This window comes from Galeopterus variegatus, unplaced genomic scaffold (genome assembly GCF_000696425.1).
Source record: "Galeopterus variegatus unplaced genomic scaffold, G_variegatus-3.0.2 Scaffold359, whole genome shotgun sequence".
Classification (NCBI taxonomy): domain Eukaryota; kingdom Metazoa; phylum Chordata; class Mammalia; order Dermoptera; family Cynocephalidae; genus Galeopterus; species Galeopterus variegatus.
The window spans coordinates 413,279-435,141 of NW_007726470.1; the positions used below are offsets into that span (position 1 = coordinate 413,279).

At 42.4% G+C, this 21,863-nt stretch overlaps 1 protein-coding gene across 1 annotated transcript in view; it reads right to left on the reverse strand.

The window, feature by feature from the left end:
• Positions 1-395: 395 nt before the first annotated feature.
• The window catches only part of WT1 (Wilms tumor 1), a 43,311-nt gene continuing 21,843 nt past the window's right edge, over positions 396-21,863 (reverse strand). Inside the window, exons 7-11 of the mRNA XM_008567954.1 lie at positions 10,368-10,464; positions 6,925-7,075; positions 4,940-5,029; positions 4,264-4,347; positions 396-1,802 (exon numbers count right to left, since the gene is read on the reverse strand). Coding sequence (XP_008566176.1) covers positions 1,681-1,802; positions 4,264-4,347; positions 4,940-5,029; positions 6,925-7,075; positions 10,368-10,464 — 544 coding nt within the window. The 3' untranslated portion in view covers positions 396-1,680. The remainder of the gene's footprint in view (positions 1,803-4,263; positions 4,348-4,939; positions 5,030-6,924; positions 7,076-10,367; positions 10,465-21,863) is intronic.

Consider the following 21,863-nt stretch of genomic DNA (forward strand, 5'->3'; position numbering starts at 1 on the left):
GCTAGGTATTCAGAGTATGCCCTCCTGATCCCAGTGATGTATCAGCGAACTTTTCAAAAAGACCAGTTATCTTTAGCATCTGCCCATTCTCTTTTGCTGATCTGGAATAAGAAGTGATGCAATGATAACCCGATTAAAACAAACTCTAAAACACAATTCACACCACACCATCCACAAACCCATCCAACCACAATCACTTTATGACGTGAGATGGAGGCGCACTCTCTGCTGATTCTAGGACAGATACTTCCCTCCTGAGGTTCCACAGACAGAAATAAGTTATGGTCAAGACCTGGGTAGGCTAACTAGTAGCCATCAATGTCAGCAGCATCGCCTTACCTGTTTAAAAAGGTTCAGCTGGTCCTGAGATTGAACACAATACAGCTGACAGAATCTTTCCACTTTCCTTTTGAATAGACTTTAATTGAGAGCAAAGTGAAAAATGCATGTTACATTTTTAGTGTTATCATCAATACATTGTAATAACAACACCCAAACAGTGATGCATCTAATATTTATACATTTCCTAATTTTAGTTGTCAAAGAACAAATCATGATCAGATATATATATTTACACAATAATTTCAAGCAACAGTAAATAATAAACTCCCTCCCTAAAAAACAAGACAAAATAAAGCACACACACACACACACACACACACACACACTCACACCCCAAGCGACCTTTAAACAAATGGATTGCCTCACACTAGTAAGTCTCATTTTTTTCACATATACTTGTAGATACAAAGTTACTTAAGTTAGTTAAGAACAGTCTTATCAATGGAGATCCTGGACCAGCCCCTACTTTCTTTTAAAGTCATTTTAATGAAGCCACATAAACCAGCATGGTCTGTACACTCTAAGGACACCCCAAATGATGAAAATGAATTCCACTTCCTTTGTGTGAGGAGATACATACATCTTTGAAGATGCATACGATTACAAGTCAAAAACACAAAAACAAAATCCCAGATCTTCAAACACAGTTTCTTAAGAGCATTGTGCTAATGTTAACATTGAATCAACTGAATGGTAAGATTCTTTTAGATTTCTCAACAGAGGTACTGGTTAGTTCTGACTCTTTTTTCAGCTGCTTGAAACGCATGAGTTTAAAAGTTGCCTTGGTGGAACTACATCCTGTCTTCCAGGTTAGCAGCCTGCCTGACCTCCGGAATGTCGGACGAGACTCACCCCCAGTGCCTTGCTCTCTGATTTATTTCTTGCTGTGGCTGTTAGTAAATGGAAACCATGACAAAGTTTACATTAGCAGACACATACGCATGCCCTGGCCTATAAATATTCCATGATGGAAAATGGTACAATAACTCCATTCCTAGTGAAAACGAGCGTCAAAGGAAAAGGGGAGGGTGGGGGACATTATCAACAATGGCTCTTCTTACAGTGAAAAATCCAGACCAAATGGCGATGGACTTTTAACCAACCGGACACCGTTAGCTGCTTCTCCAGGGCCTGTGAGTCAACTAAAAGTTGGCAGAGCAGAGACCAACTCCTCCAGGCAAACCTGGTAGGATCCAGTAGTACAGGTATCTTGTCTTGGAAGGTGGGAGAAGAAGATCAAATGCCATTTCCTTCTTAGAGAGGTGACTGAGGAGGAATTTGAAAGCAGTCCATCCTCTTTACTGCCTGGGACACAGGACTGTCCCCAGGTTGGACCCCTCAAAGCGCCAGCTGGAGTTTGGTCATGTTTCTCTGGTGCATGTTGTGATGACGGACTAATTCATCCGACCGGGCAAACTTTTTCTGACAACTGGGCCACCGACAGCTGAAGGGCTTTTCACCTGTTGACACAATTGCCAGTCAGAGACACTTGCAGCACAGAGACTGGACACAAGTTCAACTATCAAAGGCCCAAGTTAAATCATCACAAGGCACCCCCTCCAGATTCCCTGTGGTTCTTTCCCTAAGCTAACTAACCAGCTGGGCTCATCTCATAGGCAGCCTTGAATGGCAGCACCTCTCGGAAATTTAAGGATTAAAATATTGTAAAAATTATAAGATATTCTTTAGTCAAAAGACTGGTGAAAAGGGAGACAAAGAATGAGTCTAGTAAATAAAAAGGTCTGGGCAATGCATATTTAATTAAGGGGAAAAACATTTCTTTCAACCTCTGTTGTCATAACGTTTTGGGAACTGTGAAAAATTTTGCCCTTTGCTGTCTAAGTAGGGAATTGAGCTTAACTGGGCTGCATGAGCCTCCAGATTATCACCCTGGATATTACTGACTGATTGCAGTCTGGTAATAGAGCTGTGACTGTGGCTTTAATATCTCTGTATAGATATTCTGGACGGGCTGGATTCTTAAAAATAAAGCACTAGTACCCATTTGTATGATACTTGTTTCTTTCATCTTAAAGTGTTACTCAGAGCATAATCCCTGTTATACGGAAAAGTTTAGTCGAGGCATGGTTCTGCCAAAAGATCGAGGCCTCTCCATCTAAGGAGCCCTCAGAAGCTCCTTCCAAGCCTCTCTCTCGTTAGGGACAATAATTAGCATTTATTCAATGCTTAATATATGCCAAGCCTTGTGCTGCATCATGTGTGTATATACATTACCTCATGCATTCCTCACAACAGCCCCGTAAGGGAAGAATTATTATACCCACTCTACAGACGAGGTTGGACACCTGGGGAGGCAGACCCAGGCAGGACCCAAGTCTAGGTTGTCTAATTTCAAAGCTCTTGCTCTTTCCTATATCACACCTCCCAGGTCTAGCCATAACGGAAAAACAGCTGTGGCATTATCCTAAGGAAAAAATGCCACAGGAGCCAATCCCTGTGCCACCTGGAGGGTCTTCTCAGGATATTGCTGGTCCCGCTTTCCTTTCTCTGAGAACTCCTGGTTGGGACAAGCACTGAGAAATGTCCCAGGAGAGCTGCTGTCCCAGAGTCAGACTGGGGACTAATCAAATATAGCATTAAGCAGTCTGCTGGTGACACAGGTCACTTTGCACATTATGCAGGGTGAGGGGAGGCGGTATACAGAGGACAAGAGCTCTTTCCCACCAAATTGTGAGCTCAGAACTAAGTCTAAAAAGTGACATCAAAAGCACCTGAGTTGGGGGAGCAAGATACCCATCCCTGGGGCACAGGTCATTAAAGCCTGTGACTGTCGGTAAGCCTGTTGGGCTGAGAATCCGGGACTGCCCAGGGGTTGATGATGTCACCTTTTCCCTCACCTCCCTCTCACTGATCCTCTGCTCTTCCTCATCTGGCTCCTGCTCCCCACCCCAAACTCCAGCCCTACTGTCAAAGGCTGGCCCCTAATGGACAAGTCCCAACCCTTTCTCTTGTCAGTCCCCATTCTTCTCAGTCTCTTGACGGTATTCAACTTCACTGACTTTGGCTCTCTTCTTGATTCTCGCTCCTCCCTGGACTGCTAAGTTGAACTCATGCTCTTTCTCCAACAAAGAAGGCGGTGGGATACGGTGGGCTGGGAGCACACAGAACTGGGTTTGCTACTTACTAGCTTTGTGACTTTAGACAAGTCATTTAATCACTGCATGCCTTGGTCTCCTCATCTGTAAAATGGGGATAAAGCATGCCTACCCTCCTCTTCCTACAAGGATGTTGTAAAGATAAAATGAGCTCTACTAAGCACTGGCCCTTCATCCAAATGTGGAACATACGCAATGAAGGTGGTGCTGTTTTCATTATGAGTCACACCAGCCTTGCAGAGAAGGAAAAACCTTCAGTCACCAGTGAATAAATGTCCTATTCCCCTGACTATACCAATGTGAAGGAAATAATATTCACACATGATATCAGTCTGGCAGAAAACAAGACTGTTCCTAGGATATTAACTTTCAGGGGAGCAAGAACTCAGCTCTCTGAAAATAGTGTTGTAAAATATAAGCTCTCAGCAGAATAAATGTTTGGCTTGCTAGAATTTCTGCTGTTTTTCTGCAGGATTGATTGTCATATCCAATGGAGTGATAAGAATTTGAGGCAGCCATCTGGGAATGGTAAGGACCCAGCTTATCTCTTCTTTTTCATTCTGGACACTCTGGGCATTCTTTTCACATCTCCCTCCTGCTCTGTATTTCCCCCTCCCGTTTTAAAAAATGTTATTATTTATCATCTAAAGATAGACATGCACTGTTTGTTCTCTCTGCTGAGTGTAACCCTTAGAACTTTTACACTAGTCCTTTCTATTCTCTCTCACCACAATAACTTCTTTCAACAATAGTTTTAAAAAATAATGAAAAATAAATGTGAAGAAAAGTTACGCACTTGTTTTACCTGTATGAGTCCTGGTGTGTGTCTTCAGATGGTCAGACCGGGAGAATTTTCGCTGACAAGTTTTACACTGGAATGGTTTCACACCTAAATGGACAGAGAAGGTCTAGCCTCGGCCCTAACACCATGGGGCACAGCGAGGCCCCCAAGGAGGCTGGAGGAGCCTGGCATTCCAGCCACTCCTGCAATGTCTGTCTGCCTTACCCTCAGATTCCCCAACACCCCAGGCCCAGCAGGAACCATCTGATTGTGCACAGTCATCCTCAGGACCTGCTTCTGTCTTGAGAAAAATCGATCCTTAAACCACAAATGTCCAGCTTCTCACCAGCTAGACGGTCTCAGCTGTGTCAGAGATTAAAAAAGTGAATCACACGCTACACACTGGATTTCACTCTCTCCCACCCTCTTTCTTTCCTGATGCTCAGAGTTTCATTAGCCCACTGCTAGTGGGATCCCATTGTTCTGTGCCTTGCAGGAGAAATGTGAGATGTTTCCTTTTCCTTCTTTCTTTTTCTTTTTTTAAGAGAAAGAAAATCCCCAAAGATTAGGAAAAAAAATTACTGGAAAAACTGAACACATGGCCGACCTTCTCATCCATACCCAACAACAAAGGGAATCACAAAATCAACCCTAACCCAAGGGAACGTGACTGCCAGCAATGAGAAGTGAACCTACAAACCTGTATGTCTCCTCTGGTGTCTTTTGAGCTGGTCTGAACGAGAAAACCTTCGTTCACAGTCCTTGAAGTCACACTGGTATGGTTTCTCACCTTGGGGAAGACACATATTCTATTTGAAAATGATGCTGGAAATGAGGATCTCATTAAAGGCACCTCTGCTACTGGACTGAAGGGATCTCACAATGCCTAAGGCACTTTGCTAGAGCTTGTTAGGGTTGTGATCCCGTCTCCATTGTGAGATAAAAGGCCCGCCTGCACACTCGCTCATGGACAGCAGGGTAGAATGGTTGGGGGGCTAAGTGGATGAGGATGGTCCCCTAACCAGCCACTTAAAACTCTGGGTGAGGGCCGAGCCTGTGGCGCACTCGGGAGAGTGCGGCACTGGGAGCGCAGCAGCGCTCCCGCCGCGGGTTCGGATCCTATATAGGGATGACTGGCTGAGCGCGGTGCGGCTGGTCTCAAAAAGGACAAAAAAAAAAAAATCAAAAAACTCTGGGTGAGGCACAGTTTCCTCACTGGGAAATGAGGCCAAAAATCCAACAACTTCAAAGAATTTATGAGCAGATTAGACCAGACCATCCACGTAAGGGACTCAGCACAGAAGTAGTGCTCAAAAAATATTAGCAGAGGATATTTAACTCCTAGGCTGAGCCTGAGGCAGAATTCTGGGATGGATGTGCCCTGAGACCGGCTCCATGAAATAATTGTTTTATGGCCTGAAGATTTGGTGTTCTCTGCTACGGATGTCTCATTCCTGAGTCAAGCATAAATGACTCCACGGTTGTGAGATGCTCAAGTCAAACCAGGAGCCAAAGCATTTAGGAAATTTTGGGTGTCCCTTTATCGGAGAGAAGTCACTAATGGGATTACACAACCTCCCGCCTCAGAGTGGAGAAGCCCCACCCCTGTCTTCACTAGACAAAGTTCAGCCAAATGCTGGGAACTGAGCCCCATGAGTGCACAGAACAACCGCCAGCCTTCCTGCCTTCTCAGGAGAATTCTGAGTCACTGGCATTCTGGGATGGAGAGCAAGTTGACCCGGGCTCCATCGGGTCTTTCCATTGCGGGGCGGCCCCAGTTACCTTCCCAGCCTCATGACCTCTGCTGTTTCTCGGATTCATCTGCGTTCCCACTGTGCCAGAGCTCACATTCCCCAAGTCCCCCTGGCACTGTGCTCACAGCAAATACCCTTCATCCCTATCTCGTCATCAAGAAGCCTATTACACGTCCCTCACAAATGCCACCTCCTCTACGATGCCTGCTTGGAAACCATGTTCAGATGTAAACTCCTCCCTTCCCTCATTACAGAATTTATTCCAGAACATCTAAGGCGGTGAGCTGTGTCCAGGTCTGCCTTCCTCCATGGGCTGGAAAATCCTGAGGGCAGGAGCCTTTCCTTACCTTTACATTTATATCCAGCCCAGGGCCTTATGCTTCAGCTCTACAACCCAGAGAAGACAAGACCCCTCTCCAGTCTGATTTCTTTTCCCTGCCTTTGTGCATCTGCTCATTCTTTCAACCCTCTGACCTTACTCTCCTACAATGGATAACCCAAGCCCTTCCTCCTCCAAGAAACCTTCTTGGACGACCCTAGCTCGAATCCACACCCTCTGATCGCCTCAGCTCCTCCAGTTTCTGATCTAGTACGTGACCATATGCTTCCTACTCCCTCTCCATTTGTGTCTATCCCAGCTCCAGAACAAACCATAAACTCTTTGAGAACGGAATTGACTTGGAGTGCAAAGGCAGGAGTTTGAGACCTTTTTCCATATATTCTACCCTCCTGACAATTGTTTTTTGTGTGAAGATTAAATGAAATAATACATGTAGACAGCCTGGCATATAAAAACTACTTAATATAATAGTCTCTACTGTTCCTATAAATAAATAGGAAAATGTTGCACCTGTGTTTTTGGCAGTGTGACAGCCTGGAGCAGGAGCTGTTGAACCACCCTTGCCCCAGGCTGGATGGTGGACACACTTACCAGTGTGCTTCCGGCTGTGCATCTGCAAGTGGGACAGCTTAAAATATCTCTTATTGCAGCCCGGGTACGCGCACATGAAGGGGCGCTTCTCACTGGTCTCAGACGCTGATCGTACAAGGGTCGGGGCAACTCCAGGCACGCGCCGCACGTCCTGCAGGAACAGTGGTAGAGGAATGGAGGCTTTAAGCTATGTATGAACATTCATGTCGGTCCTAAGGGAGAGTGAGCATTGGAATATACCCAAAGAAAGGAGGGCAGGTACCTACAAACACTCCCCACCCCAGATGCCCATGGCAGACATCACTAATGGATGAATGGTAGATCAGGACCAGCAGTGCTTTACCATCATCACTACTGATCAACCAGAACTGGTACTTGAAATGAAATCTATTTGGGGTCGCTGACCCACAGCCTCTGGAAAAGAAATTCTGGTGCTTCGAATAGCTCCCAATCCCTCCTTTCTCTCGGCTTCTCCATAAGTCCAAAGTCCCAGAATCTATCTATTCTCTCCCACTCAGAGATACAACCACATGACCTTGGGCCCAATCCAGTCTGTAATGGGTGGGGAAGTCCTTATTAGAGAAATACACGGATACTGAATGAGCCCAAACTTTCCAGAACTTCCATGCATAAGTGAATGACAAAGAAGAACGAGCCCCTGGATTTGGGGGTTTCATCTGTAAAGGAAGCCAAACTCAACAGAAGCGCACGGTATAGACAGTACAACCTTTAACACGGACACCAGAAAACACTGGAATCCATCTGCCTTCCATGCACTTTACATGTCCTTTCAGGGCATCTGTCGATCCCCTTTACCTTGTGGAAGGGCATTGTGTGTATCGTCAGTCCTCCAAGAAAAGGAGCTAGAGGAAGAGAAAGGCAAGCTCCCCTCCCTGCTCTTGGGACCAGCAAGTCACACAGGGAGCTGTGCAAGTGCCTGAGGGGCCAATGAGTCCTCTTTTACTGGTGTTCAAGTCAAGGCCAAAGAGGGGGAGCAGCTGATGCCATTTATGCACATCCAGGTTTTGTGTCAAGACCTGGAACCACTTCTGAGCTTACCTGGCTCCCCACCCTGTGCATCTTCCATGCCACGCTAACGTTCTAGTTCCTATTTCACATTGCCTTGCACTGAGAGGTCCCTGTCTTTTTTGGAAGAAAAAGTTCTGTAGTGACAAACAACGTTGGTGTTGATAGACCACAGTGTCTCTGGGCATATGGTGGTGTAAAATTACATGGTGAGCCAGCTACATGTGATTGGGATACTCTAGGAGAAAATGAGCAGGTAGTGAAACACCACCTGTTCCATCTGGAGTTTATTAGAGGCCGTGGCAGTGAGTCTAACAAACTAGGCTTGGTGAGTAGGAAAGCAAAGACAGCATTTTTCATGTCCTTTCATTCATCCTAGATGCAGTGCTCATGAGAACAGGATATAAAATTGAATTGTTAATGTCAGTCAGGGTCCTGATGAAGGATTCTGACAGTATTGGTCAAGGGAGAGACTGGATGAGTCTTTCCGAACCTCCATCAGATTTCCCTGTTTCTGTAACCCTTGCCTTTATTTCTCACCGCAGGAAGGCTCAGCATGAGGGAGCACACTGTTCTACATCCCTGACACTTCTGGAAACATTCATCAGAACATCACAGAGCTACTTGCCCCACATATCACGTGGGGGTGGGGGGCCTGGCCCACACACAACTTATTTCTGGGGCACTGACCATTCTGGTGAAAGTATCACAGCTGTTACTCATGTTGCAGCCATTGAGTCATGTTTGTAAGTCACAAATGCAAAACCTTCATAACTGCATGTGGTTCTGGCCACCCAGAAGAGGCTCTGCAGAGTGGCCTTCCGCTGAGTTTACGAATCCTCTGAAATTTTACCTTTCTACTTTACTTTTCTCACTCTCCTGTTCACAGTCACTGTCCTCTGTCTCCCTAAGAAGCAGTACAACACAGTGGTTACAGACAAGGAGTCAGACAAGACCTGTGTTGTAAGTCTCAGCTCCACCACTTACCGGCTATGTGATTTTGGATAAGTCGCTCATCTCTGGGCTTTGGTTTTCCCATCCATAAAATGGGGATAATAACCGTACCTATACCTCACAAGGATGTATTGAGGATTAAATGAAGGAAAAAAGGCCCTGTCTAGACAGGTAAGAACCATAAATGCACACTGTTCAGTAAAAGTAGTCAGTCTGAAAAAGGTATATATAGTGTGATTACAACTATAGCAGTTCCCCGCTTACCTGTGGGGGATACATTCCAAGACACCCAATGGATACCTGAAACCATGTGTACATACTACAGAACCCTATATGTACTGTTTTTCTCATACATACCTATGATAAAGCTTAATTTATAAATTAGGCACAGTAAGAGATTAACAACAAGAACTAATAATAAAATAGGACAATTATATAACAATATACTGTAATAAAAGTTATGGAATGTGGTCTCTCTTTCTCTCTCAAAATATCTTACCGTACCATACTGTATCAACTATTTCTGGACCACTGCTGACTATGGGTAACTGAAATCACAGAAAGCGAAACCGCATATAAGGGGGGACTACTATATTTGACATGAAAAAAAGATCAGTGGTAGTTTGGGAAAGGGGGGAGAGGGAGAGGGATGACTAGGTGGAGTATGGGGCATTTTTAGGGCAGTGAAACTATTCTGTACGATTCTGTAATAATAGATAAATGGCATTATGCATTTATTAAACAAATCCCATAGAACTGTGCAATACAAAAAGTGAAACCTAACATAAAGTTTGGACTCTAGCTGACACTAATGTATCAATATTAGCTCATCAATTGTAACAAATTTACCATACCAATGCAAGACGTTAATAATATGTGAGGGAGGGGAGGGGAGAGGGAGGACATGGGAACTCTCTGTACTTTCTCTGCAATTTTTCTGTATAAGAAAAACTTCTCTAAAAAATAAAGTCAATTTAAAAAAATAGTCCATGTATAAAACTTAGCACAATGCCTGGCATATACAAAACGTCCAGTCATAGGTGGTACTGTGATTATAATTATTACTACTATTAACACCTGGCAAGATAGACTCTACGTGTGGGAACTTTACAATGCAGACCAAATCTTCTTAGAAGTTGAGGATCCAGATTGATAATTCAAGCCCAATTAGCCCAAACACAAGAGCTGCACAACCCACCCAAGAGAAGGCAGATTAAGCAGTAAAGGAGGAAAAGACGGGATTCTGCAGGAGGCACTTTGGTCTGAGTTGGGCAGGAGGCAGCATCTCTGGGACAGGAAGAAGTTGCCTCATCTGACCCAGTGGAAGAGGGGTCCCTGATGTCAAAAGAGCCTACAATTAAGAACAGACTTGCCAAGGTCGAAGTGTCCACCAGCAGGGAGCTGTTGAGGAGGGAAGGAGGGAGAGAAGCCCATTGCCAGCCAGGACAACCCCAAGTACTCACCTGAATGCCTCTGAAGACGCCGTGGGTGTGTATTCTGTACTGGGCACCGCAGAGGATGGGTGTTGTGTGGTTATCACTCTCGTACCCCGTGCCGTGGCTGCAAACACAAAGAAGGAAGAACAAGGCTCAGGTTGGCTCACAGTTGCCATTTGGAAATGCTCATCGGCAGTCAGGCGGGAATGATTTTTTTTAAAGCTCATAAGACAAAAACAGTTGGTTTTTGCCTCCCTCCATGAGGCTACTTTGGAAGCAGGGCTCTGCAAAGGGCGAGGCTACCTGATCTTCCAGTCGCCAATGAGTAATGCTCTCCTTCCTCAGATTTTCACAGGCACACCGTCTGGGCCTATGCCTCACTCAGACAAGCTGGAAAAAGTCACAGTGGCAGGATTTCATCCCCAGCAAGTTGTTTACCATCTAAACGGCAGAGCTGACAGCTGTGAATATCTCAGGAATGAGCAGAATGCCTCAAGTTTCACATTAAGTGCACTGGATTTTTGTCGGCACCTCATGACTCAGTTTTTACCAGATAGCACCAAGAAAGTGATGACACTTACAAGAAGAGATGTCACATCCTCAGAATGGGGATTACACATCTGTAGCCCCACTCTGCTTAACCTACAGATCAGTTTTCCAGATGAACTTAACTCTTTGTAGCCAACCTGTGCCATAGGTGGGCATTAGAAAAATCCTCCTCCAGCATTAGACTGACTTGTCCTCTAGGCAATGCACACGTTAACCTGGAACCTAGTGAGAGCTGAGGGATATGGAATGTTGGAAAGAATAACTGGGAAGGGATGGATGTTCTGCTCTGGAAAATCCTCTCCTTCAGGTACAACTGTTGATATCTGTTCTGCAGTTATTTTATTTCCAAATGAAGCAGAGAACTGCCTGTCTGTTCTGCATAGTTGGGGAGATGGGTGGCAGTTCTGCTCCCCTCACCTACTATACCTTTTCTCTACATCCTTCAAGTGATTTTTGACATATCTGCAGGGGGTGAGGGATGATATCTCAAACAGATAAACCAGGACCAAACACACAAAAATTAGGGAGAAATGCCAAATCCAGAAAGTGTGTCTTTCTGATCTTTAGAATGTGTTTGCCAGGAAAAAGAGGCCATCTCTGCCTTCCTTACAATTATACTATATAGACAGCAGGGAAGTGAGAGCTTATGACAATGACCATGTGGTAGCAGAAGGAGGACAGGACCAGAACGGTGCAGCCACAACGTTTTGCCTCAAGCCTGAGAAGAGAAGCTACCTTTCCTCGGTTCAGCCATCTGCATGGAGCCAAAATGTGACTTACACATTTCCTAGAGCTGAGGGATTTCTAAGGACGCAACATTAATAAATATCTGAATTATTTTAAAGTTCTGCCATCAAAAAGGAAGAATTAGGAATCTGTCTTGGCAGCTAATCTCTGGGTATTAGCTGGGTTCCTGGAGGGTGAGGGCATGGGAAACACTTTCCTCAAGATATTTGTCCCATGAAATGAATCACTGCAACCTCAAAGGGAACAATATTGATCCTCACAGCCAGATGCAAGCCAACAAACAAAAGAAGCAACTAGCAACAAGATTATACCTGCCAAATATGCCACTAGATTCTTCTACCAGGTCCACGAATAAGAAAACCAGCCAGGCCCCTGCCTATTGGCTCTTATGTCTCCACAGACAAATGCACCAAATGCAACTCCACACTGTGGAAACCCTGCAATCCAACACCCTTCCCAGGGTGGTCTGCCCAGAACACCAAGTACAACCCATGGGCATTTAACATGGTAACAGCTCTCTCTAAATATGTTAAGTCTTATAACAATCACAATTCCTTGAACTTGTTAAGACAAGTGAACAGATATGATGTTGATGTGTGGAAGGGGGGAGAGGGAAGGGGGAGGGAGGAATGGGTAAAGGGACACAAAAATCAACTACATTGTTTACTGATAAAATAAAATAAAATAATAAAAAAATAAATAAGTTAAGTCTTGGAACCACAAGCTAATAGAGGTAGAAAGGACCTAGAAATGTCATCTGCTCCAATACCCATTCAAAGCAGGAATCTCTTCCATGTCATGTCCCACAATTGAACAACGTGACTGGTGACTAGTTTTCAAGGCAACCCATTCCATTTGGGGACATCTTTAATTGTTAGAAAAGGCCTTTCTAAACTGAGCTGAAATCTGCCTCCTCATTTCTGCCCTCTGGAGAACCAGAGCAAGTATTACTATTTTACAGCCATCTCTGTGTATCTCAATTGCTCAATGGTGAGTGTGGCCTTCAGTACAGAGATTTCTTGCTCCTCTCTGTATCCTCTAAACTTTAATGACTTAAGTAAAGCGCATAGCCCATAAACGTTCCTTGAGATGAACTGAGCCTAACTTCTCTACTATATAACAACCCTTCAAGTATTTGAAGATAGCTCTCCAGGCTACAGAACTGTGGCCTCAACTATTACAATATGAACTGGTGTCTTGATTCCTTAACCATCCCAATTATCCTCTTCCTTGTTAAGTCATTCTCCAAGTGTCAGCTTTGGATGGATCCCAGAGCTCCAGAAGTGTGTTTCTACATAGGGGTGAGGAGGGAGAATCATCCACAAACACAAAAGCACTTAGAATCAGGAAAGCAACATAAATGCTTAAGACATGCCTCGCCCAAATTTTTCAAAATCGATACGCTAGTCAAACGATACAATGCATTTGGCCGACAGGCTGCCAGTGCCCAATCCCTGGGCAGAGGGCTTGGGGCCTCCCTGCTCAATACGAACAGAGTACTGCTATTAACACACCTAAGAGTAAATAACTCCTTTGAATGCAGGTCACAGTGACCTTCCTCAGTCAAAACAAAATCTCCAACTCCCCACCTTCATCCTAACCCTGGCATGACCTAGGGCAGGTATCTCCAATCCTGAGCTTAAAGACACAGTTGTTTTAAACTGGAATTTTCAGAACTGTACATATATTCTTCAAATTCCATTCTATCTCTTTCAGCAAGTCATCCCCAACTGTTGAAATCTTTTTGACTCTGGATATGGCTTCTAATGCATTTGCTTTTTGTCCCCATTTCATGTCATCTCTACCTTTGAAACGCATTTTTTCTGTGTTTTCATAAGAGGAAACTATCTTCCTTGCTGTTGATGGGGCCCATTATGTTTACAATATGTATGAAATATGTTTTTCATGGTATTCAGGAAGTGATAGGATTCTAGGTCTCTCCATGGGCAACCAGAAGGAAGCCATTTACAGAATTTAGTCACTTGGATGGGGTCCAGCCCACCAAGGCACAAGTCATCAACAGGAGTTAACCTAAGACAGAAAAGCTCTGGAAGATGGCAGGTGCCACTGGCACAATAGCAATTGTTAAGACCAAACCACTAGCTTAGATGGTCAAATGAAGCCATGCTTTACTTCAAGAGAAAAACATCCTTATCAAAATCCAGTATCTATGTTGTGGATAAACCAACTAGGAGTGACAATAGGACTCCTAGAGGTCTGGAGCCATAAGGTCTTCCAAGAATGGCAAGGAGCTACCAGCCTAGGAAAGAGATTTCTGGAGCCAAAGATGCACATTCAAAACAACAGAATCAGAGCCCTGAACAGTTGTAAGGTAAAAAGTCATCACAACCCAGAGACAGAGGGTATTATCATTCATGGAGCTGACACCAGAAAGCAAGTTCAGGAGCACAGTGTGAATACCACCAGGCCAAGTAATTGAGACACCCACATCTCCCTTAGGGTAGAAATGCATGAAATGGCTTGATCTCCTTCCAACCCAGATAATGAGAAGGATTGGAAGGAAACCTGGCACTCTGCATAGCAAGGCACATGATCCTAGCCTGGGGACGGCTGGACTTTCTTAGGATAAGAAATTAGTGCCTGATGAAAACTTTTCATGTTTTTCTGTTTGATTGCCTAGTAAACACCTTTTTGAAAGATAAGATCCTTGACTCAGCTGAATGACAAGGAAAAGGGATTCGATGACTCGTTGGCCAAGATAATCATGGGAGATCACAGGGATTTACAGTGAGGTGTAATGAGGCTGGCTATGGTTCCAGACAGGGAAACCACTTGTCAGCTTGACAAAGACACTTTAGACAATTCTTTTGGTTTTATTGTTCAACTAGGCACAAATCATTCATTTAAGTATTCAGCATATAATTCCCTATCTTGCTCACAAGGACATCAAAAATCACTATCAATGTTTTTTTGCAATAAAGATCCACTATACTAGTGACCTTCCACTATCAGACTGGTAATTCTCCCACAAAAAGAAATGGACTTAGGCATATGCCTTGTATATGCTTAACCAACCTTGGTTCCTTATGATCTCCATTTCTTTTCCTGCATACTCCCAAAGACCTGGATTAATAACTTTCCCAAGAATTCATGCTAATCTCACTGATCTGGTTTCCAGAATCCACTGGTTTTTGTTTTTTTTTTCCTCTTGAAAACAAAGACATTTACCTCTCTCAACTTTTTTGTCACCTCTCTTATTCTCCATGAGTTTCTAGATTATTGGCCCAGGGGGCAGTTATTTTAAGTCTTTGCTAATCTGATCAGAATATGGCTTTGGTTATTTTTTATTTAAAGCAGAACCACAAACTCAAATATTTCTGAAGGAGCCAAGTAAGTGAGAGAAATAAATGAAGAAGGCCCTGAAAAATAACAGCACTGAACTGGCAGGGACTGCCACCCTGGTCACACCACCCACTGCCCAACAGAGGCAGCCATGACTCAGCTCTATCAGCCAACTGCTGTCAACAATATAAACCCAGTGTTCATTTTTTCCATTTTCCAAGAAAACTCAGAAATCTGGATTTTTCTGAGATCACCTGAGTTCTAAATTCTTGCAAATAATTGAAATTTTAAAGTATTACTGTCAGGTCAAATATAACTTGTCTGGCCTAAAGGCCATCAGTGTACAACTTCTACTTTCAAGGCTGAGCAGTGAAGTTTAAGCTGTAAACTGGAAAATTCCATCTTGATTCTCCTCCCACAGGGCAACAAAGTAGAGGTGGGCGTGTGCCTGATTCTCTGAAACCTGGGTAGAATCTTCCAAACCCTTGAAAGCTTGAAAGGATACTATACTCATACAGCAGGAATGGCCAATGCTGTTAGAGCAAAATCTACACGTTTTCATCTGCAGGTGTCAATGGGTCGACCTTGAAATTTCACTGGCTCACTTGAAAGTAGGTTTAAACATTGAGGTTATAGACAGAAAACCATATTTGTACCATTGATTCAAGTATATTAGTTTTCTATGACTGCTGTAACAATTACCACAAATTCGGTAGTTTAAAACAACACAGATTTATTCTCTTACAATTCTGGAGATCAGAAGTCTAAAATCACCAGGCTGAAGTCAAAGGCTGGTCCTCTAAAGGCTCTGAGGGGAGAATTTCTTTCCTTGCCTTTTCCAGTTTCTGGAACACGCCTGTGTTCCTCGGCACCCTCTTCACATCACTCCTACCTCTTGCTTTCTTTTTCACATCTCCTACTATTCTCCTGCAGCCACATCTCCCTCTGCCTTCCTCTTATAAGGACACTTGTTATTATGTGTAGGGCCCACCTGGACAATCAGGATAATTTCCCCATCTCAAGATCCTTAACTTAATCACATTTTCAAAGTCCCTTTTGCCAGGTTCCAGGAATTATGAACCTGGATATCTTTGGGGGTCATTATTTTGCCTGTCACACCAAAGGAACTGGATTTATTTGGTTTCTTGCAGATGCATTTGAAAGAGCTAAATTAATCTGGATGCTTTATCTCCAGATTAGTATGAAAGAACACGGATTCTTCATCTGAAGATCTATGTTCCAGGCCCACTTCTTTTTTTTTCTTTCCTTTTTTTGTCTTTTTTCGTGTCCGGCAACGGACGCAACCCTCAGTGTCGTGCCCGTACCGGACCGGGACCAGCAACGGAATCACAACCCTCGGTGTCGCACCCGTACCTCGCTCAGCCAGTGAGCGGGAACCGGTCTGTATGTGGGATCCGAACCCTCGGCGGGAGCGCCACCGCGCTCCCAAGCGGCACACTGTAGCAGTGCGCCACCGGGCCGGCCCTCCAGGCCCACTTCTACCACTTATTTTCTCTGTGGTGATGGGTAAGTCATCTAATCCTCTCTGCATCCAAGATTCATCATTTGTAAAATGAAGTTAATAACCTATTTTACAGGTTTGTTTGAAAATCAAAGAGGTAAGCTCTGTGGGGAGCAAAAATTAAATATCACTCAGTAACCTTATCCCAACAAAAAATTTAGAAAGTCTATGATTATATGCAATCGGTGACCGACAACCACAAAAATTATTCGTTTTATGCTTCTCATGAACCTGCTGATTGAGATCAATAAAATGTATATTTTCAATTCTTAGCACAACCCTAGGAGTCATTAAGGTGTATCACCTTAGACAAATGACTTCACCTCCCTGGCCTCAGCTTCACATAAAATGAAAATAACAGCACCTCCTCCATCAGATTGTTGAAGGATCAAATGAGGTCGCCTAAGTAAAGCACAATGCTCGGTGCGAGGTATGCACTCAATAAATGGTAACTGTTGCTTATGTAGTATTATCCCCATTTTGCAGCAAAGAACACTGAGGTTTAAAGAGAGATTGAGTTATTTGCCCAAATCCAGGCATACAGCAAGTGGCAGAGCTGGAGTTTGAATCCAGGCCAGTGATGCTGTTCTTCCTTCAAAACTACCCATCCTAATGGGTTCACTCCTCTCATTAAGGCACTTGAATGATCCCCAGCTCTTTTCTCCAGGGGTATGAATGGAATTAAGCATGTTGGAGGTTTAAAAAATGTATTGGGGTGGCGATAAGAGAGTGGGGGCAGTGAGGAGGGGCAAGTTCAACATAGCCCCTCATCGGCTTCCTTCAGCTTCTGCCTGGAGGCACAGCACTTATTTTTGGTGTAAAGAAAGCACAAGGCTAATGGATAGAAATGGCCTGCTTATGTGTGACAGAGCAGTCCAAACTGCACAATTCAAAAAAAAAAATTTTTTTTTTCTTTCTAACTGGAAAGAAAAATAAAAAGCTAAGCACAAGCAGTTATCGGCAGACACACACCTCGTGGATTTCATTTCTGGTGGTGGCCTGGACTGTATATTTTCTTAAGCAGCTTTAAAATGCATAAAATATATCCTGAGAAAGTTTGCTTTTCTTAGACAGCTTTAAAAATGCATAAACACATGTCCTTAGAAAGTTTGCAGAAAGAGAAAAATGTCCCTCATATAACACAAATTATGAGACCTCTTCACACTAAAAACATGTACATTGAGTTTTGGCCCAGAAAAAAATTTAAGGTTTGAGGAGTAGCTTCTTTAGAAATGATTAATTTTGATATTCCACAGGCACATGAAGATTAATAAAAAGAAATTGAGGTTTTACAGATGAGGAAAACCAGAGCTGCCCTGAAATCCCTTATCAACAGAAGAGGTAAAAAAAAAAAAAAAAAAGAAAAAGAAAAAAAGGAAAAGAAAAGAAAAAGAGCCTTTGTAGGCAATTAGCATTTAATATGAATATTCAGAAAGCAATTCGGCCTGTGATTTCTCTCTCCCACCTCTAGTTATTGGCCAGGTGGGCATACCCCATCTTCACCCCTGTCTTCTCACCTCTGCAGAGAAAACCAGATTAAAGGGAAGTACCTGGGGAAACTTCAAACTCTTGTGTATCCAGAACATGGAATTTACCCATCAACCCCTCTTCTCTCTCCATCCTTGATACTGAGAGCTTACACGTGAGATGCTTAAATGCCTGACCCCTTTTGGTGTTGACAATAAACATTGCTGCAAGCCTTGGGAACCACCACCCCCTTGTTCAGTGTGCCACTTCTGAGGGAAAAGAATGAAGGAACCATGTTAAGAATGGTGCTTCCTTAAAGTTTAAACACAAGAAAAGAGGCTGAACATAGCACCACTCATCAGTATCACTTGCCTAACGAAAAAGGAAAGAAAAGAAACCCAAATCTAATCAAGCCTCTAGATGTATCTGTTTACAGGAAATATGGAGGAGAGAGACCCAGAGTTAAGAGGATGCAGTCTTCCAAATGCAGATTGTGGGACAGTCTACCAGACTATTGATCTGCTATCTCCAACAAATCAATAGACTGAGGGAAAAAAGGGAGGGGACTGTTACAGTATAAAAGGGACTTAAGAGAGGACAACAACAAAATAAAGCAAAAAGCAACAAAACAATAAACCTCTGCACAAATACTCACTCACCATGCACTCAGATGAACCAGAGACGGATGGATTTGAACTATTCAGCCCTACAGGACTTTGGGCCAAAAGATCCAGGAACAGCCTCTAGGAGGTCTCAATGGTCACATCAGAATGCTTAGGTTTAAAGATTTAATGAATGAAAATCCAAGTCCCCTGTAGTCAGAGTAATTTTAGAGTCACTTTCATATCCACTTATAAGACTTTACTTGGAGAATGAGTAGATACTGGATTATCTATATTGAGAGCTCGTGGCAACCTGGCACAGGTACCTCTAGATCAACATGAATGCTGAGTAAGTTATTTACTCTTTCCCTGAGTGCGACGAACTAAGGGCAATATTTAGAGTAAATTCACAATTCTGCACATATTATTATTAGTAATGCCATCTAGCCACTCTCTTTTCTTTGTGTAATTTAATACAGCTTTTACAGTGGGACTATAACAAATTGTTAAAATCCAAAGGATTATTCTGCTTCTGAGCATACACAGCAAAAGGGAGGAAGATGAAGCTCCTTTTACTAATCCAGCTTAGAAAGTAAAAACCTAAAGGAAAGTACTCATAGACCACATCATCAGACCATGCAATAAACATCTGGTACTGGGGTGCTAGCTCATCGGAATCTCAATTTCACCTATCTCACTAGGTTCTATATTCTCAATGCTTTGGCTCTATGGCCAGAGATTGCTGCTGGTTCTATCCCCAAAATGGGTGTCCCAAATCCACATGACAGGTGAAGCTCCTGCATCTTACATGGGAAAGATGGAGCAGGATCTTTTCGGCCTGGGTTCTCAAAGGCTCTCATACACTCCTGAATCCGAGAAAGTTTACTCATCATGCTCAATTACATAAAAATTTTCCTCTCTAAAACCCTAGGATCAAGCAGTCTTGATCCTAGACTCTTAAGACTAAGATCTCTCCTGCTTCTCCAGTTGAAATGGAGACTTACAGGTGTGCGGAGTGTGTGCATATCCATCACTTCCTCAGGCCCAGCCTCCAGACTGACCAATAGTAACACAATGAGCAATTCAAGGTGAAGAAACAAAGGAAAAACCTGGAAGTAAATTCCAAGGGATCACACTCATTTTCAAAGGGAATTTGAGGCCAGAAGCATCACTGTTAAAGTCTTGAAAAGGAAGAAATTCTAAATAGGAACATCTTACCTAGAGCAAGACTTGAAAGAATGTTGGGAAATGTCATGTTCTTACAGGATTCAAAAATTTTCAAAAGTCAATCTTTTCCAAAATTAATGTTTAAACTTGATGAAATTCATTTGCAAAATTCCCGTTACAACTTTTATTTATTTATTTATTTATTTACTTTAAAAGATGACCGGTAAGGGGATCTTAACCCTTGACTTGGTGTTGTCAGCACCACGCTCAGCCAGTGAGCTAACCAGCCATCCCTATACAGGATCCGAACCCGTGGCCTTGGTGTTCTCAGCACCGCACTCTACCGAGTGAGCCACGGGCCGGCCCTCAAGTTACAACTTTTAAAAGAAATAAATGGAGCTGGCCGGATAGCTCACAGTTGGAGCATGGTTCTGGTAACAACAAGGTCAAGGGTTCAGATCCCTTACCAGCCAGTCACCAAAAAAAGAAAATAATAATAATGATAAGTTTATTACTTTAGAATGGTTGTAAGATTTATAGAAAAATTTCTACGATAATACAGAAAGTTCCCGTATATTCCACACCTAGTTTCCTCCATCAATAACATCTCACATTAGTATGGTTTTTCACAATTAATGAACAAATATTGATAAAGAGGTTTTTTTTTGTAATTAACAATATTAAATTATCTTGAATAATAAACAAGAGACAATAAACAGAATTTTTTTTTTAAGTACAATGCTGGGGAAACTTTCCTACCAGATATTTAAACAGATTATAAAGTTACAGAATATAATTTTAATATTATTATTATTTTATATATCATTATTTTATAAGAAAATAGTCTGATACTTGGCAGAAAGAGCCAGGCTGATCAAAAGAAGAGAATAAATACTCTAGAAATGGATCCAAGGAATTTAGTGTTTGATAAAGGTAATATTTGAAAGCAATGAGGAAAGGATGAATTATTCAAAATGGTTTGGGGACATTAATAAGTTATTTGGAAACCAATCAAGTTAGAATCCAGTTGACAAATAAATTCATGATGAATTAAATGTTTGAATGTAAAAAGTAATTTTTTTTAAAATTCCAGAAATAAATAAGTACAATTCTTTTAAAAACTTGGGATGGGAAACAAATTTTTCTAAGCATGATACAATAGCCAAAAACTAGAAACTACAAAACAAAAACTTGTCATTTTTACTATAAAAATAAAACATCTGACAGAAAAATAAACCAAAAAACACAACAGAGTTCAAATACAAACCAGAGAAAATATTTGCAGTATGTATGACAAGCAAAAGAAATTTTATAAATAAAGAACTCTTATAAACCAATATAGTTACTAGATGAATTATCCCAGTTCTAGCTAAAACTGGCTCTCCACTTGCCTATGGAGGCTCTTCTCTCTCATCTCCCTCGAGGACAATGTTCGAGCAATTCTATCCTGATCATTCCCATCAGCAAACAAACATGCAAATACTGCTATCTAAAAATAAATAAATAAATAAATGCAAAATCATTTTAAAAAACAGAAACCACTTTCTCCTGACCTTCTTTCCCCAGCCCACTAGAACCCCATTTCTTTGCTCCTTCCTTTGCAGCCGAACTCCATGCAAGAGCTGTCTTTATATGACATCTTCAGTTCATCTTCTCCCATTATTTCTTAAACCCATCTCTGTCAGGCTTTTGTCCCTCCCTTATAACCTAGTCAGAGATAACTACAGCTAATAGGTAAATGTTTCCAGAATTTTTCTCTGCAGATATAAATACACCCTAAAATGTCAAAAATGAATAAATAAAGTTATCTCTGGGTGGTAAGATAACAGATGACTTTCCTTTTTCATCATGTTTTGATAGTCTGAATTTTTCAAAAATAATAAGCCTATGTTACTTTTATAATCAAGAGAGTAAAAGTTGTTTTCCTTTTAGATAAAGTCACCATCCTAGCCTTACAGAACACTACATCTGTGCCTCTTTTTTAGAAATGAAGAATTAGAAAGAAAGCTAGAATAAATGAACTTGTCAGCTTTTAATAGAAGAACACCTACTAAAATACGCAGTAGCTCCTCATTTCAGAGGAACATTTATGTGGATGACTTTTTAATAGTGGAGCTTCTGGGTCAATGTTTTTCTAGCTAGAGGTTATGACTTTTCTTGGGCAGA